At 45.4% G+C, this 18,992-nt stretch overlaps 1 protein-coding gene across 2 annotated transcripts; it reads right to left on the bottom strand.

The window, feature by feature from the left end:
• Nucleotides 1–78: 78 nt before the first annotated feature.
• On the bottom strand, nucleotides 79–6,025 carry NDUFAF3 (NADH:ubiquinone oxidoreductase complex assembly factor 3). Of its 2 annotated transcripts, none has more exons than XM_040408678.1 (6): nucleotides 5,927–6,025; nucleotides 4,554–4,667; nucleotides 3,463–3,655; nucleotides 2,971–3,037; nucleotides 598–698; nucleotides 79–219 (listed from the first exon to the last, which is right to left on the bottom strand). In XM_040408678.1, exons 2-6 carry the CDS (start codon nucleotides 4,643–4,645, stop codon nucleotides 139–141), a joined length of 534 nt encoding a protein of 177 aa, XP_040264612.1. In that variant the 5' UTR covers nucleotides 4,646–4,667; nucleotides 5,927–6,025; the 3' UTR covers nucleotides 79–138. The 2 variants fall into 2 exon arrangements, with proteins under 2 accessions (XP_040264612.1, XP_040264611.1); XM_040408677.1 differs by having other exon boundaries at nucleotides 5,931–5,988.
• Nucleotides 6,026–18,992: the final 12,967 nt, after the last annotated feature.

Raw genomic sequence — 18,992 nt, 5'->3', positions numbered from 1 at the left:
TACAATTTGCTTGAACAGAGCGCTTGGGTTAAAAAAAAAAAAATTCTAAAGAAGCGTCGGTTTTCTGTTGTAGATGTTTGAACAGCAGGGGGCGTCCTCCGCAAGACTGCCAGAGTTCAGTACATAAGCTGCTGGCATCTAGTCCGATACTGGGATTAAGGCGGCTGCGGTGACTCGTCGCTCACTGGTCAGGAAGTTATAGGTGGCACAAGCATTGGGCTGCAGAGGATAAAGAAGAGGCGTGTAATTTGTATAAGGTAGATCAGAAGGGGGCGCTGCACATCACAATACAGACATGTTCACTGATGAGGGGCCCCCCCATGTAAAATTACAGAGGAGATTAGAGGGATGAGCCACACTGTATGAACGGGATCCTATGGATGGAGGCAGCCTCACTGTGTCGCCATATAGCTCTGGCAGCTACTTATCAATTGCATCAGTGCCTGCCCAGTGTGAATGATCTGTACAATACAGTATGGCTTGAAAACTGGACCGTGTTGTTTTCCCTTTGGTTGTGCAAGGACACATCTTTGCTGCTATAAATGCAATTAGGTTGGTGGGCACATTTATTATTAGCAGTACATGCTAATCACTCACCGTGTCTTGAATCTCTATGGCCACTCCTTTCTGTCTCATAAACTTAGCAATCGCAGGATCTAATCTCTCTACCCGGTCCCCTGTGCCCAGCACCAGGATTTCTGCAAAAAAAAAAAAAAAAGATTATATATATATATATATATATATATATATATATAGTATATACACACAGGAAAAAAAAAAACTCAACAATCCTATTTAGCATGGCTGGATCTTAACAAGGTTCCCAGTAGAGCTTCAACATGCAACAAGAAGAGATGGGAGGGAGACAAAACATTTTTTGAGCTTTCAATTAATTGAAAATAACGAATAAACTGAAACAGGCTGTTTTTCAGCTGATCCAAAGTTTAGGACCACATGCCTTTAAAAGGCCAAATCTGTGCAAAGATGTGGATTCATTTTCTGTCAGGTAGTCACACGTTGTGATGGCAAAGGCAAAAAACTCCCTTTTTGAACGTGGTCGGGTAGTTGAACTGCATAAGCAGGATCTCTCACAGCCGCCATCGCTGCTGAGGTGGGACGCAGTAAGACAGTCATTTGGAATTTCTTAAATGATCCTGAGGGTTATGGAACAAAAAAGTCAAGTGGAAGACCCAAAAAAATGTCATCAGCACTGAGCCGGAGGATCCAATTGGCTGTCCGTCAAGACACTGGACGATCCTCGACCCAAATTAAGGCCCTTACTGGTGCTGACTTCAGCCCCATAACCATCAGACGGCATCTGAGACTGAAGGGCTTCAAAAACAAAAAACGTCTTCAAAGACCTCGTCTCCTTGAACGCCACAGAACTGCTCGTTTGGACTTTGCAAGAGAGCACCAGACATGGGACATTCAAAGGTGGAAGAGAGTTTTATTCTCTGATGAGAAAAAAATGTAACCCTGATGGTCCTGATGGTTTCCACCGTTACTGGCATGACAAGCAGATCCCAACTGAGATGTTCTCTATGTGCCACAGTGGAGGGGGCGCCATAATGGTCTGGGGGGCTTTTTCCTTCAGTGGAACAATGGAGCTTCAGGAAGTGCAGGCGCGTCAAACGGCCGCTGGCTATGTCCAGATGTTGCAGAGAGCATTCCTCATGGTTGAGGGCCCTCCTCTGTGTGGTAACAGGACAACGCTACAGTACACAATGTCCGCAGGACAAGGGACTTCTTCCAGGAGAATAACATCACTCTTTTGGCCAATCCTGCGTGTTCCCCTGATCTAAATCCAATTGAGAACCTTTGGGGATGGATGGCAAGGGAAGTTTACAAAAATGGACAACAGTTCCAGACAGTAGATGGCCTTCGTTCGGCCGTCTTCACCACTTGGAGAAATGTCCCCACTCACCTCATGGAAACGCTTGCATCAAGCATGCCGAAACAATAACAGCGGAGCTACTCATTACTGAGTTCATGGTTGGATTTGGATTTGGGTTTTGGGGGCGGGGGGGGGGGGGGGGTTAGTTTTTTTTTGGAGGTGTGGTCCTAAACTTTTGATCAGCTGAAAAACAGCCTGTTTCAGTTTATTCGTTGTTTTCATTAAACTGAATGCTCAAAAAATGTTTTGTCTCCCTCCCATCTCTTCTTGTTGCATGTTGAAGCTCTACTTGGAACCTCGTTAAGATCCAGCCATGCTAAATAGGATTTTTTGCCATTTTTCAAGTGGTCTTAAACTTTTGATCAGGACTGTATAAATCTAGGTTGTACCATTCTATTAATCCTACTAGAAGTTTATGAACAAATGCCAAACTGGGTGTTACCAGATGCGGGTGCGTCCCTGCACAGTCTCACAGTAGCTGCACTAAGTGAATAATGTCCGACTGTCCAGGAATACACCCCCCAACTGGTAATTAAAAGGGGTGTTCAGACTGGTAGAGTCCAACCACTGGAACCCCCAAAGATCACAAGAACAGGGGTCCCATGTCCCCCACTTAAATGGGGTAGTGGTCGAGCATGTCTAGCACTGCTCCATTCACAGTCTATGGCAATGCCAAGTACAGAGCTCTGCTATATTCAGCAGTCCCACAGACTTTGACTGGAGTGACCATCAGTCCATTCAAACAGGTCCCCTCGTTTTGGTGCAGAGAGAGCAGAGCCTCTAGGTGTAACGGTAACGCCCCCGTTGCTCCTAGAGGCTCGTTTGCATATATTAAAACCTCATTTTTCCCAGCAGTGCGGGCACATATGAACATGGGACCAACACGGATGCCTTCAGCTGCCAAGTGCACATGTAACAGGTCAGACAGTGTCATAGGGACAAATCTGCTGACAGATACCATTTAAGAAAAGAAAGTAAATGGCATGTACTTAAAAGGGGCTAAGCTGTAACGCCAGGCCCTACCTATAGACAAGAGGGGCACTGTTTTGGGTACAAATAAAAAAAGAAGTCGTTACCTATTTTGGGAACCAGTAGATGAAACAAGGATAAACTCTCCAATGAGATATTCCTATGGGAGGCCACCTAGATACAGAACAGATCGAGACCATCAGTTACATGGATCAGACATCACATGCATTTTCTTATCTGTTCCATTCAAAGCCTATGACAGAAACAGGAGAGCACAGCCCCTGGGAATAGGTGGTAAGGGTTGATCTTGTATAACCCATTTATATCACCTAGCCACCACTAGGGGGAGCTCAGGAGCTTGCTGCATACAGATTTTATTTTATTTTTTTAATCCACCTTCAATGAGCTCCCTCTAGTGGTGGCTACAGGTAGACAGTGCACCAACGGAGAAAGGGGAACACGGCGCTCCTACCCCAATACATTCAAAAATTAACCAGCAGATAATGTTAGACCTAAAAACAAAGCAATGGTTAAAGTTGGAGATACACTTTAATAAAACTAGGGCGCAGAGACATCACGCTCTGTGGCTCCACACTCACGTTCCACTGCAGGATGCTCCGGGGTAGCACAGCGCAGGGCCCCACTATTCGGTCCCCATTTATGATGAACCCCAGGGAGCTGTAGCTCTCAATAAACATTATGTCTGCAGAGTCTCTCTCCATACGCGTCACCGTGGTTTTCTCATACAGCTCGTCACCGGTCGGCTGTAGACGGTGCGATCTGCTCTGTTGCCTACGAACAAATTAACATTATGTAAAGGTTTTAGCCGACATTCTGATATCGATGACCTTTCCTTTAGGTCATCAATATAAGATCGGTGGAGGTCCAATACCTGGGACCCCCGCCAATCAGCTGTTTGAAGAGGTCAATGCCCCCCCCCCCCCCTCCCGCATTTCACCAAGCGTAGCGCCAAACATTGCTTGGCATTACAGTCCAGGACCATTCATTCAAACAGGACTGAGCTGCGCCTAGGTCACGACAGACTAAGGGTACTTTCACACTTGCATTAATGTTTTCTGGTATCGAGTTTAGTCCTCGGAGCCGGATCTGGCCCCAAGTGTTCCGACAAAACGGATCCGGTTTTGCGTCTGCGCATGCACAGACCTTTAAAAATGAGAAAATAAATAAATACTGGATCCGTTTTTCCGGATGACAACCAGAAAGACGGATCCGGTATTGCAATGCATTTGTGAGACGGATCCGCATCTGGATCCGTCTCACAAATGCATCCGTATTGCTGGATCCGGCGGCGGAACTGCCTGCCGGAATCCTCTGCGGCAAGTGTGAAAGTACCCTAACATGACATCACTGACCTAGGAAGAGACCGCAACACCGTGGCCTCTTCAAACAGCTGATTGGTGGCAGTCCAACACCCTGACAATCTGATGACCTATCCTGAGAATAGGCCAAGAGTATAAAACACTCGGGACAATCCCTTTAAAGTGCACCCTTGCCAGTTCACACTGGAAAAGGCCATATTTCATGGAAAGAGTCATTTCGGCCCATAGCAACCAATCAGGGTTCAGCTTTCATTTCACATTACTGGAAAAATATAAGCTAAACGGTGATTGGCTGCGGTGAGCAACAAGACCCTATATATCTATCTGACAGAAGTAGCCTGATGACTTACCATGCGTGTGCCGCCATGGCCGACCCATACTTCACCAAGCGTGGAGCGGACAGTCGAATCAAAGGAAGACCTAACGACGCTAAAGGTGCCATGGGGGGTAAACGGAACACAACCCTGGAAATAACCACATAAAATACCATTACCCTTGGTGACCACTGGTTTCCTCCATGTCACAGGCAGCTCTTTATAGCTATAGCTTTATAGCTACAGTGCCTGGTCTCGGGTAGTCCCAGACACACCCACAGTGTCATCATTGGTTCTGCTGCAACCTGAACCAATGATGAGAAAGGGGGTGTGTCATAGACTACCACAGACTCTCTATAGGCACTGGAGCTAAGCAGTAGTCCCAGATCACAGCTCTGCCCTAATGGAGCTGAAAAGCGGCCAAGATCTGAGGAAAATAAAACGAGGGGGCTCATCCCCAGTAGGCGCACCTGGCTAGAGCATCGCTTCAAGATCTTGAATGGAGCTACTGTGGATATGGACATCATAAAGGAGGACATCATAAAGGAGGACACCCCCCCCCCCCCTCTCTATGTGCCGCACTGTAAAAGCGTCCCCCACTCTGACGGACCTGGTGCCTCCACATAATACACGAACAGCCGATTCATCTGCAGGGGAAAGGGTGACGTGACCTCCCCATCACTATGTGTCAGCTTGCAGTTATCATGGAGTTGTCTATCATAAGAAAATGTAATATAATTTTTCCCACCCAACCCCCCAGAAACAGCACCACTCCTGTCCACTGACTGTGTCTGATATTGCAGCTCATTCCAATAAAAGAGCGTGGGCCTAAACTGCAATACCAGACACAGTCCGTGGGCAGGTGTGGCGCTGTTTCTGGGAAAGAAAAAAAAGCACCCTTGTTTTCCAATCCCAGAGACCCCCTTTAAAAAGACAGAGGTTGTGGCTCGAGTCATTGTTCGATCACCCTGTCACATGTTGTGGGTCCCACTTACAAACACTGATCATGGGGGGCTATCACCAATCCCATGAGCAAATAATGGGAGAGCCCGGAGCCTGGTCACTCCCCCCCAACTTATATAACACTGCATGTAAATTACACATAGTACATGTATGAACATATGTAATACAACACATGAGCAGCAGATGTCCCATCCCTGAGGTATGAGGCACCCAGAACCTCAGCCCTGTCACCAGCTTCCAGTAAATTAAACCAAACTCTCTCTCAATAGTTTCCTAAGTGGAGCAAAGGATGAATGACAACCCGACAGGGCTACAGCATAACCCACAGAGCTGACAATCGAATGGAGTAATACAGTGTAAAGAGCAAGCTTCATACCTCATAGCAAAGAGGAGTCCTACAAAGGGGAATAAAGGACGTGTGGAAATGATGGGGGTTGTACTCTTACCTACACAAGTAGCAGGCTCATAACCGCACCACTCCTCCACAGTGCATGCCCTTGTACACACAGCATGGACGCCCAGGCATGACACTTACCATAGAAAACATGCTGCGCAGACGTTCCCTGCAGAATCTGCCGGTGTAACGCGCTGCTGCCCTCCTGTGGCTGGGAGTGGAACAGGCTGTGCAAGTTTATTACATGAGCTCGTGGGGTGGATTTACTAATAATCCTGTGTACAGTCCCTGTACGCTAAACATTGTGCATGTGGTTTAGACACTTTTATCTATTACACTGTTGGTTTGGCTTACATTGTTGCAAAAGTCTGCAAACCACAGTTAATGGGTCTAAAATTTGCAACAAAAATGCACCAATTTGTGCACATTTTGCAATTCAATCTAGGCATAATCACATTAGTAAATTTGCTCCATTATTTTTGAAGGCATGCAAAAAAAAAAAGTTATATTTTTTATTTTCTTTGTCATTTGCTTTATATTAATGGAGTTTTTATTTTTTTTTATTTTAGATATTTTTATGTTTGCTAGGCCTCATGCACACAAATGTTGTTTGGGTCCTTATCAGAGCCGCATTTTCTGCGGATCGGGTGCAGACCGATTCACTTCAGTGGGGCCGCAAATGATCTGTGCTCCATTCTGTGGCCCCGCAAAAAAATAGACCATGCAGCAAAACTCGGCACGGTCGTGTGCATGAGGCCTTAGTTACACCTCTGTTTGTTTGACTGTATTAGGGCTCATGCACATGACTGTTGGCTGTTGCGCAGTCCGCAAATTGCAGATCCGCAAAACATGGATACCGGTGGTGTGCATTCCGCATTTTGCGGAACGGAATGTCAGGCCCCTAATAGAACAGTCTTATCCTTGTCCATAATGTGGACGGCACGGAGCGGACGTGCTGATACGGACAGTGCACGGAGTGCTGTCCTATTTTCTGGCTCCACCTAAGTAAATGTGTCCGCATCCAACCTGCGAAAAATGCGGATCGCCTTCGGACCCAAACCACGGTCGTGTGCATGAGCCCTTATGGTATATGTAGTCCATGAGCTCCTTCTACTGGAAGCTAGCAGCAGGCAGAATTTTATCATTTCATTAAAAGTTTTTTTTTTTTTTTTTACCTATCCTGTGTCATCCCAAACAGATGATCGGCGGAGGTCCTGGGTTTTGGACCCAAACAGAACAGATTCTGCTGCCATAATATCAAATCGATGGGATTCCAACTCCCAGCACCCCGGCCAACCGGCTGTTTGAAGGGGCAGTGCAGTGGCACACAGACGAGCACCTCTTCTAATTATTCCAAGCACAGCGCCGCACATTGCATAGTGGCTGAGATTGGAATTGCAGCTCATTACCATTCACTTGAATGGGACTGAGTTGTGGAAAGGCCATGGGACCGAAGGACATGACATCACAGGAAGTGCTCTGGTCCATCTAACAACTGATTGAGGGGGTGCCAGGAGTTGAACCCCCACCGATCAGATTACTGATGACCTATCCTAATATTTCAGTCTTGGGCAATTCCTTTAAAAGGGATTGTCTCCTCTTAGGCATTGGTGGAATATCGCTAGGATATGTCACCAATGTCAGACAGGTGCATGTCCCACCTCTGGGACCCATACCTATCTCCAGATAGGGACCCCCAAAGTGAGCGGAGAGCAGCCACACATGCTCGGCCGCCCTCCATTCATTTCTATAAGACTGAGAAAAATAGCTAACTCCGGCAGTCCCATAAAAGTGAAAGGAGCCGTGGCCGCGCTTGTGTGGTGAGCTCTCCAATCATCTCTAAGGGACTTCCAAAAATAGTAGAGCGTACTTGTTCAGCTATTTTCAGAACTCCCATACAAATAAATGGAAAGCACAATGCACATGCACGGTGCACTCTTTTTCACTTTTTGGACCCGGTTCTGGAGATAGGTGCAGGTCTTAGAGGTGGGACTGGCACCTATCTGACTCTGATGGCATATCCTAGTGATATGCCATCAAAGTCTGAGATGACAAAACCCCAGTAAGGTTCCGACTAAGAGAATCCTGGTCTACTGGATTATCAGAAGCCTCAATAGTCTGGAAAATCCAAGATGCTGACATCATACTGATCCCACAGGGGACATATTACTGGAATCTTGATGAAGAACGCTCATGTATGCAGCTCCATTGTCAGGGGCCACTCTGTGATGCTCCTATACAGGGCCCATGCACATAACTCTAGCTAAAGGTGACCTTATAGTCAAGTGCAGACATATTTACCTAGAAATCATACATTTTAGGTATGGAAGGGTTAATATGACCTCTTCAGAACTTGGATGATGAAGTTGATGGGAGTTGTGGGAATGGAGGCAAGTGGACAGGTGTGGTGTCAAGAACTCTCCATGCATGGTCGCTTCCATACTTGTTACTCAAACCTGGTATCATTACATTTCCGCTTCGGGTGGCCGCAAATTGGTTTTCCAGTATGCAAGGAATGAGCCCATTAAGGTGTGGAAAGTACCTAGGTCTTGGACATCTTGGGTTTTACGACATTATGGTATCGTTTATCAAGAGTAAACGTCCACGTCAGGACCGCAAAATCATTAATCTTGATTCCTGCTGACAGGTTAGATGGCGATGAAGCAATGTTTATGGGGCAGATAGTCCTCACATGGTTACGGTTGAATTATCATAGCAATTATGTATGTTGCTGGTTCATCATATTACTAGTTTGTGACTTTTATGGAAAATTTGGAACCTGGATATAGACCAGTTGTGGCCGACTGATAAAACACCCAAGCTGTGTTGCCCGTTGGTGCAGGTGAAATTCCGTGGAAACCCAACTATGTCCATGAAAAAGCAGTTTAGTTGCTCTTCCGATTTAGTGGTCTTCCCTGGTGACCACCTGGTATGGTGAGCATCCCTGGATTCCCTGAAGGTCCATTTTAGGAGATAGAGAAGTCATGTCGGATAGTGGACTTCATTTCTGGTGATGTTTTTTTCACCATCTCTTAAGATCTAGTGGTCATCCCTAGTGATCAACTAAAATGGTGAGCTCCCTTGAAGGTCTATCCTACAAGATCCAGAAGTCATTCCTTATCCAGTAATTTACTGACTGTTTCAGAAAATCCAGAGGACATCATCTCTGTTGATGGTTTATTTGCCGTCCCAGGAGATCTGGTAGTCATCCATGGTGATCATCTTTGAAGGACCTTTTGATGTTTATTGGCCAGAAGATTCCTGATAGCCATTCTAGGAAATCCATTGGACACATTTCCGTCTTTGGTTTATTGACCATACCTGCAGATCTACTGGTCATTCCCAATGATGGTTTAATGACCACTTCAGGTGACCAAGTCATATAATTACCATGGTAAGGAGTCCAGTAATAACCGTTGATGATCCAGTAATTAACCATCTCTGGAGATTCAATGATCATCCTTGAGGAATCCATGGAGATCCAATAGTATAACGTCTTGATCTTGCTTTCCCAATTTCTATTCACTGTGCTAAATTGGCTTAGTTGTCATATTGGGTGATTCTGGTGATAAACTGGTTTGGTGACAATACCTGAAAGTCTTTTGTGATCCATCTAAGGCCATGATTTAGTGCCCTTTGCAGCCTATTTAGTGATCCATGATTGTGGGTTAGTGATCTTTACCAGTGATCCAGTGGTTTGGTGACCATCCTTGAAGACCCACTGGTGAGATATAACCAATAAAAATATAAATATACCATGACAGCAACATAAAACAGTATATGTAGAGACCATCTGTAATTGCAGGGGATGCCCAGGGTTAAAAAGAAAAACATGGCTGCTTCATCTCTACTCCACAATACAGGGAGTGCAGAATTATTAGGCAAGTTGTATTTTTGAGGATTAATTTTATTATTGAACAACAACCATGTTCTCAATGAACCCAAAAACTCATTAATATCAAAGCTGAATATTTTTGGAAGTAGTTTTTAGTTTGTTTTTAGTTTTAGCTATTTTAGGGGGATATCTGTGTGTGCAGGTGACTATTACTGTGCATAATTATTAGGCAACTTAACAAAAAACAAATATATACCCATTTCAATTATTTATTTTTACCAGTAAAACCAATATAACATCTCAACATTCACAAATATACATTTCTGACATTCAAAAACAAAACAAAAACAAATCAGTGACCAATATAGCCACCTTTCTTTGCAAGGACACTCAAAAGCCTGCCATCCATGGATTCTGTCAGTGTTTTGATCTGTTCACCATCAACATTGCGTGCAGCAGCAACCACAGCCTCCCAGACACTGTTCAGAGAGGTGTACTGTTTTCCCTCTTGTAAATCTCACATTTGATGATGGACCACAGGTTCTCAATGGGGTTCAGATCAGGTGAACAAGGAGGCCATGTCATTAGATTTTCTTCTTTTATACCCTTTCTTGCCAGCCACGCTGTGGAGTACTTGGACGCGTGTGATGGAGCATTGTCCTGCATGAAAATCATGTTTTTCTTGAAGGATGCAGACTTCTTCCTGTACCACTGCTTGAAGAAGGTGTCTTCCAGAAACTGGCAGTAGGACTGGGAGTTGAGCTTGACTCCATCCTCAACCCGAAAAGGCCCCACAAGCTCATCTTTGATGATACCAGCCCAAACCAGTACTCCACCTCCACCTTGCTGGCGTCTGAGTCGGACTGGAGCTCTCTGCCCTTTACCAATCCAGCCACGGGCCCATCCATCTGGCCCATCAAGACTCACTCTCATTTCATCAGTCCATAAAACCTTAGAAAAATCAGTCTTGAGATATTTCTTGGCCCAGTCTTGACGTTTCAGCTTGTGTGTCTTGTTCAGTGGTGGTCGTCTTTCAGCCTTTCTTACCTTGGCCATGTCTCGGAGTATTGCACACCTTGTGCTTTTGGGCACTCCAGTGATGTTGAAGCTCTTAAATATGGCCAAACTGGTGGCAAGTGGCATCTTGGCAGCTGCACGCTTGACTTTTCTCAGTTCATGGGCAGTTATTTTGCGCCTTGGTTTTTCCACACGCTTCTTGCGACCCTGTTAACTATTTTGAATGAAACGCTTGATTGTTCGATGATCATGCTTCAGAAGCTTTGCAATTTTAAGAGTGCTGCATCCCTCTGCAAGATATCTCACTATTTTTGACTTTTCTGAGCCTGTCAAGTCCTTCTTTTGACCCATTTTGCCAAAGGAAAGGAAGTTGCCTAATAATTATGCACACCTAATATAGGGTGTTGATGTCATTAGACCACACCCCTTCTCATTACAGAGATGCACATCACCTAATATGCTTAATTGGTAGTAGGCTTTCGAGCCTATACAGCTTGGAGTAAGACAACATGCATAAAGAGGATGATGTGGTCAAAATACTCATTTGCCTAATAATTCTGCACGCAGTGTAGTCCAGGGGTTATGTCTGGTATTGCAGCTTAGCTCCATAGAAGGGAATGGCGTGAAGCTGCAACACCATACAAAACCAGTGGACAGGTGTGGTGCTGTTTGTGAAAGAAAGCAGCCATGTTTTTCTAATTCTGGACAGCCCCTTTAAGGAAATCTAGGTGACAACCTATGCAGGAGCTGATGACAGCCATACTGGTTGTCACACAGCTTTTCTTGTGTGTGACCTATAACTAAGAAATAACAGAATACAATCTTTAGAGGACGACTCTAGGAGTTTATAATTTTTAAGGTGAATTTCTCATCAAGGCGCTTTTGGTAGAAGCCCCTTACAAGGCAGGCGAAGAGTTAACAAAACCTTTTTTGGGGGCAGGCAGGAAGGTCTTCCTGGGAACGAGGATAATGAGAGTGTCGGTTACAGAGACCATCTGCGATGTATCCGCCCACCCCCAACAATACACCACGTCACCTGCTTAGGGACATCTCACTCTCCCATGGTGCCCACCGTCGTCCCGAACAGGCGGCACAGGCTGTTGTTTTGTGTGCGGCAGCCAATGTGTAATTGTAGACTGCGCCCGCTCACCCTGACCGCATCATTAATAGGCATCTACTTAGTGGTAATTAAACAGCCTTTGTGACAGACAGGTGCGCAGGACCAGGCTTCTGGGAAAACCAGAGTCAAAGGGCTGCTCTCCTTTATAGCATAACCACAGGATAGGCCATAGATGTCCGATAGGTGCGGGTCACACCTCTAGGCCGTGCACATATCTTGAGAACGGGGCCCCGTCTTGCAGTTGCAGTGGATGGAGAGGTGGCCGCACATGCGTGTCTCCCTCCATTCACTTCTCAGGTATTTTATGAACTCAAGTTATAAATGAATGTAAAGAACCGCGCATGCGCCTCTCCGTTCACAGTAGCTGCTAGACAGGGGTCGTAGGACACCCCCCTCCTGCTCTAAAATCTTTACATAAACCATAAATGTCAATGTAAACTTACAAGGGGGCAATTCTATTCCATAAATGTCCAGAAGGGAATTCCCCTTTAAATTTGTAAACTTACAAGGAGGCATTCAGGACATTTCTAGTTCTAGAAAAGCTGGGTGAGGAGTAGAGATGAGTCAATCGATTTGGACAAATCAAATTCATTAAAAAATCAGCCCCGCTGCTCAAGAGATTGACAGGACCAGACATCTCACCTGATCCTGTCAATCTTGTGCGAGCACAGAGGTTCTGCTGCAGCTACTTGAGCAGGAGAGATGCCGACTGTGCATGCGCCGTTCACATCTGGGTACACCTAGAGGTGTGGCGGCACTGGCACAGTCTCCATATGTGAGCAGAGGAAAGTACAAAAAAAATGGGACCACTTGGTCGGCAAACTTCTCAGGAAGGACCTCCGGACTAGGTGAGTATATTCTACAGATTCCATATGTGCATAGGTAGCAGCAACAGAGCCTCTGCGGAAGTGTAGCGGCACAGTCACTGTCGGCATCTGCGCTGCTCAGGTAGCTGCAGCAGAACCTTGGCGCTTGCGCGAGATTGACAGGACCAGATGAGGTGTCTGATCCTGTCAATCAAGGGGAGGCTCCTGAGTGGCGGGGCCAGCCCTTCGCTGCGCAGGCAGGTCAATTTATGAATGAATACAATTTGTACAAATCGATTGGCTCATCTCTGGTGACGACCAATATGCTGCTACACGGGCAAGGGCAGTGAAACGCCACCCAATTCCCCCGATTATGTGACTAGGCAGATTTACCATCCAGGTGCCCAATGGGATCCAAAGGCCCCTTGTACATGGCAGGTGGGGGCCATTACAGATCGCCCTATATAACACTACACCGGTCTTCTGTTTGCCATCACGGGTAGCAGTTACCAGCCTCCGCTACGCTTCTTCTAAGATAAGAAGACGGAAATATCTGTGACAGTTTGATTGTATCTGCGCTCAGCGCTACAGGGAGAACCAAAGTCCAGCAGACAGAAAGTGAATAGCTTCATAAAAGACCCTCAGTTATCCACTTCTGATTGGTGGAGACCCCTGGATCGGCATACTACACATGGAAGCTTTTAGCCCCCCACAAGATAAGGGGCACCATTAAATGGTCAGTGAGGTACGCCAGCATACTGGAGGGTCACAGATGGGAGACCACCGTCGTAGAGTCTGTAAGGTGGCCCATTCCCTGTCTACCTTACCTTGTAACTGTGATGACAGCTTTCCCCCACTAGGTGGTGTAATAACTCACTATAATAATAATCCCCAATAAACATTGGCTGCTTTACTGCATATGTCTCTATCATTAATATGGTTAGGGGCAAATGGAATAAACGTATAAGAGGAGCGAGACGCGGAATATTAGATCTTTTTAATAGTAAATAAATAAATGTGTGTAGATTTATTAATTTCTTTAAATTACACGTTTATTTTCTTTTTATATATTTATATTAAAATGAAATAAAAAAAATTTAAATAAATATAGGACATGTCCATCTAACATGAAACATGAGGGAACTTTACAAAAGGCCTCAATTAAAAATCTCCTACCCTTTAGTGTATACAGCTCTTATACTGACCTACTGTATGTGTTTCCATGGTTAATGACTATGAGCAAGACTCGTGTCCGTCTGTCCCACTTTTCTTGCTATCACATCGTTCATAAGAATACTCTCAGGTTGGCACTGTTCACTGGGATAGTCTCAGGCGGGCACTGTACATAGGGGCACTCTCAGGTTGGCACTGTACATAGGGGCACTTTCAGGTTGGCACTGTTTACTGGGATAGTCTCAGGCGGGCACTGTACATAGGGGCACTCTCAGGTTGGCACTGTATATGGGGATACACTGTGGCCGGCACCGTTTATAAGAATATTCTTTATCTGGCACTGTTTATGGAGATACTCTCTGAATGGCACTGTTTACGAGAACACTGTCTGCCACTGTTTATAAAGATGCTCTATGTCTGGCACTGTTTATGGGGATACTCTCTGACTGGCATTTTTATGGGTATACTATCTGGCACTGTTCATGATAATATTCTCTGTCTGAAACTGTTCATGGGGGATACTTTGTGGATGGAACTGTTTATAAGAACACTGTCTGCCACAGTTTATAGGGACGCTCTATGGCTGGCACAGTTTATAGAGACAGTCTATGGCTGGCACAGTTTATAGAGACAGTCTATGGCTGGCACAGTTTATAGAGACAGTCTATGGCTGGCACAGTTTATAGAGACAGTCTATGGCTGGCACAGTTTATAGAGACAGTCTATGGCTGGCACAGTTTATAGAGACAGTCTATGGCTGGCACAGTTTATAGGGACGCTCTATGGCTGGCACAGTTTATAGGGACGCTCTATGGCTGGCACAGTTTATAGAGACAGTCTATGGCTGGCACAGTTTATAGAGATGCTTTATGGCTGGCACAGTTTATAGAGACAGTCTATGGCTGGCACAGTTTATAGAGACTCTCTATGGCTGGCACAGTTTATAGAGATGCTCTATGGCTGGCACAGTGTATAGGGACGCTCTATGGCTGGCACAGTTAATAGGGACGCTCTATGGCTGGCACAGTTTATAGGGACGCTCTATGGCTGGCGCAGTTTATAGAGACAGTCTATGGCTGGCACAGTTTATAGAGACAGTCTATGGCTGGCACAGTTTATAGAGATGCTCTATGGCTGGCACAGTGTATAGGGATGCTCTATGGCTGGCACAGTTTATAGAGACGCTCTATGGCTGGCACAGTTTATAGAGACGCTCTATGGCTGGCACAGTTTATAGAGATGCTCTATGGCTGGCACAGTGTATAGGGATGCTCTATGGCTGGCACAGTTTATAGAGACACTCTATGCTGGCACAGTTTATAGAGACGCTCTATGGCTGGCACAGTTTATAGGAACGCTCTATGGCTGGCACAGTTTATAGAGATGCTCTATGGCTGGCACAGATTATAGGGATGCTCTATGGCTGGCACAGTTTATAGGAACGCTCTATGGCTGGCACAGTTTATAGAGACGCTCTATGGCTGGCACAGTTTATAGAGACAGTCTATGGCTGGCACAGTTTATAGGAACGCTCTATGGCTGGCACAGTTTATAGAGATGCTCTATGGCTGGCACAGATTATAGGGATTCTCTATGGCTGGCACAGTTTATAGGGATTCTCTATGGCTGGCACAGTTTATAGAGACGCTCTATGGCTGGCACAGTTTATAGAGACGCTCTATGGCTGGCACAGTTTATAGAGACAGTCTATGGCTGGCACAGTTTATAGAGACAGTCTATGGCTGGCACAGTTTATAGAGACAGTCTATGGCTGGCACAGTTTATAGAGACAGTCTATGGCTGGCACAGTTTATAGAGACAGTCTATGGCTGGCACAGTTTATAGGGACGCTCTATGGCTGGCACAGTTTATAGGGACGCTCTATGGCTGGCACAGTTTATAGAGACAGTCTATGGCTGGCACAGTTTATAGAGATGCTTTATGGCTGGCACAGTTTATAGAGACAGTCTATGGCTGGCACAGTTTATAGAGACTCTCTATGGCTGGCACAGTTTATAGAGATGCTCTATGGCTAGCACAGTGTATAGGGACGCTCTATGGCTGGCACAGTTAATAGGGACGCTCTATGGCTGGCACAGTTTATAGGGACGCTCTATGGCTGGCGCAGTTTATAGAGACAGTCTATGGCTGGCACAGTTTATAGAGACGCTCTATGGCTGGCACAGTTTATAGAGACGCTCTATGGCTGGCACAGTTTATAGAGATGCTCTATGGCTGGCACAGTGTATAGGGATGCTCTATGGCTGGCACAGTTTATAGAGACACTCTATGCTGGCACAGTTTATAGAGACGCTCTATGGCTGGCACAGTTTATAGGAACGCTCTATGGCTGGCACAGTTTATAGAGATGCTCTATGGCTGGCACAGATTATAGGGATGCTCTATGGCTGGCACAGTTTATAGGAACGCTCTATGGCTGGCACAGTTTATAGAGACGCTCTATGGCTGGCACAGTTTATAGAGACAGTCTATGGCTGGCACAGTTTATAGGAACGCTCTATGGCTGGCACAGTTTATAGAGATGCTCTATGGCTGGCACAGATTATAGGGATTCTCTATGGCTGGCACAGTTTATAGGGATTCTCTATGGCTGGCACAGTTTATAGAGACGCTCTATGGCTGGCACAGTTTATAGAGACGCTCTATGGCTGGCACAGTTTATAGAGACGCTCTATGGCTGGCACAGTTTATAGAGACAGTCTATGGCTGGCACAGTTTATAGAGACAGTCTATGGCTGGCACAGTGTATAGAGACGCTCTCTGTCTGTCGCAGATTATAGGAACGCTCTATTGCTGGCATAGTTTATAGGGACGCTCTATGGCTGGCATAGTTTATAGGGACGCTCTATGGCTGGCACAGTTTATAGGGACGCTCTATGGCTGGCACAGTTTATAGGAACGCTCTATGGCTGGCACAGTTTATAGGAACGCTCTATGGCTGGCACAGTTTATAGGAACGCTCTACGGCTGGCACAGTTTATAGAGACGCTCTATGCTTGCACAGTTTATAGAGACGCTCTATGGCTGGCACAGTTTATAGGGACGCTCTATGGCTGGCACAGTTTATAGGGACGCTCTATGGCTGGCACAGATTATAGGGATGCTCTATGGCTGGCACAGTTTATAGAGACGCTCTATGCTGGCACAGTTTATAGAGATGCTCTATGGCTGGCACAGTTTATAGAGACGCTCTATGGCTGGCACAGTTTATAGAGACGCTCTCTGTCTGTCACAGTTTATAGAGACGCTCTATGGCTGGCACAGTTTATAGAGACGCTCTATGCTGGCACAGTTTATAGAGACGCTCTATGGCTGGCACAGTTTATAGGGATGCTCTATGGCTGGCACAGTTTATAGAGACGCTCTATGCTGGCACAGTTTATAGAGATGCTCTATGGCTGGCACAGTTTATAGAGACGCTCTATGCTGGCACAGTTTATAGAGATGCTCTATGGCTGGCACAGTTTATAGAGACGCTCTATGCTGGCACAGTTTATAGAGACGCTCTATGGCTGGCACAGTTTATAGAGACACTCTATGGCTGGCACAGTTTATAGGGACGCTCTATGGCTGGCACAGTGTATAGAGTTGCTCTATGGCTGGCACAGGAACATGGTCTGGCACTGATTATGGGGACACTCCGACACTGCTCAGCAGGACACACTGCAAACCCTTCACCACTATTCCTGAACCTTTATTTCCATTAAAAATATAAGTAAATGATTAGATTTTTTTTACAGCTGTTACAAAACGACGACACACAGGGCATGATGGGAGTTGCAGTTTTATATCGGGGTGAATTTGCCATAAATGTGAACGAGTTCTTCCCTCAAAGAAAAAGTGATTTTTTTTTTTTGTCACCACTAAGTAAAAGGGGAAGTTGATGTGAGCGTGATTGGAGGATGATAACTTTGTAGAGGGCAGGAGGAGGGAGAGGAGGGGTGTGGGCGAGAGGCAATATAAAGACACAATGCGTCCCAACAGGTATCAGACGGAGCCCAGGACGGGTGAGTAGGAACGATCGCTCTCTGATTGCACAACGCGCTTAACCCTTGCACGCCCAGCCTTTAGATTGCACAACGCACCTAAGCCTTTCAGGCTCAGACACATGCTTCTTCATAACTTCTGCAGATTAACACTTTCCATGCTGATTTTTACCTGCACCGTAATAGCAGATGGGTTCAGTTTTGTGACTGGTTCCTTAGCTTCAGGCCGTGTTCACACACCGGCACTGCAAAACGCATGTAGCATAAAGCATGCAAAAACTACTGAGGGGGTAGAAAACACAACAAAAGTGCCCCATAGCAGCAGGGATGCCTGGTGTGAATGTGACCTTACCCAGGACATATAATTACCCCCTGCAACAACAAAAAAAAAATTTACAAAAAAAATGGTGCCACTCAAAACTGCAAGATCCAGCCTGCACGGCGTGAGTGCCACGGCATGTCGGGCCTGGCATGGTAGGTTCAGTAACCAGTTCCTTGAGTTCTATTGTGGCCATGCCCTGGGCGCTGAGAAGGGCAGACAATGGGACACGGGGTGAACAGGTGGGACAGATGTTCCTTATCTGCGGGTGAAAGTTGTAATAAAGAGCGGGATGGCAGCTGGCGCCCCGCTCAGTCTTAACCCTATGTGGTTTGCTTCACATATAGAGTGCTAATGTATTGGAGGTGCGTGTATATTTATTGTATAAGTGTATATATATATATATATATCTCATTGTATATGGCAACATTATGATACATCTGATCATCTGTAATGTGCACAATAGGCTATTTGGTTCAGTTCTGGTAATCTGGCAACCTCAAATTCCTGGCTATTTGGCAAATCTGATAGATAGATAGATAGATAGATATGAGATAGATAGATAGATAGATAGATAGATAGATAGATAGATAGATAGATATGAGATAGATAGATAGATAGATAGATAGATAGATAATAAATAGATAAATAATAATAATAAGATAGATAGATAGATAGATAGATAGATAGATAGATAGATAGATAGATAGATAGGAGATAGATAGATAGATAGATAGATAGATAGATAGATATGAGAGAGAGAGAGAGATAATAGATAGATAGATAGATAGATAGATAGATAGATAGATAGATAGATAGATAGATAGATAGATAGATATGA

The sequence above is a fragment of the Bufo bufo genome, chromosome 9 (assembly GCF_905171765.1).
Source record: "Bufo bufo chromosome 9, aBufBuf1.1, whole genome shotgun sequence".
NCBI lineage: Eukaryota > Metazoa > Chordata > Amphibia > Anura > Bufonidae > Bufo > Bufo bufo.
This window is presented reverse-complemented; position numbering and strand designations above follow the sequence as displayed.

Coding starts and splice junctions, on each gene's coding strand:
- NDUFAF3 (XM_040408677.1), bottom strand. Junction 3,656..4,553: donor GCCATGGCGGCACACGCATG/GTAAGTCATCAG, acceptor ATTTGTTCGTAG/GCAACAGAGCAGATCGCACC. Junction 699..2,970: donor TCTACTGGTTCCCAAAATAG/GTAACGACTTCT, acceptor TTTTTTTTGCAG/AAATCCTGGTGCTGGGCACA.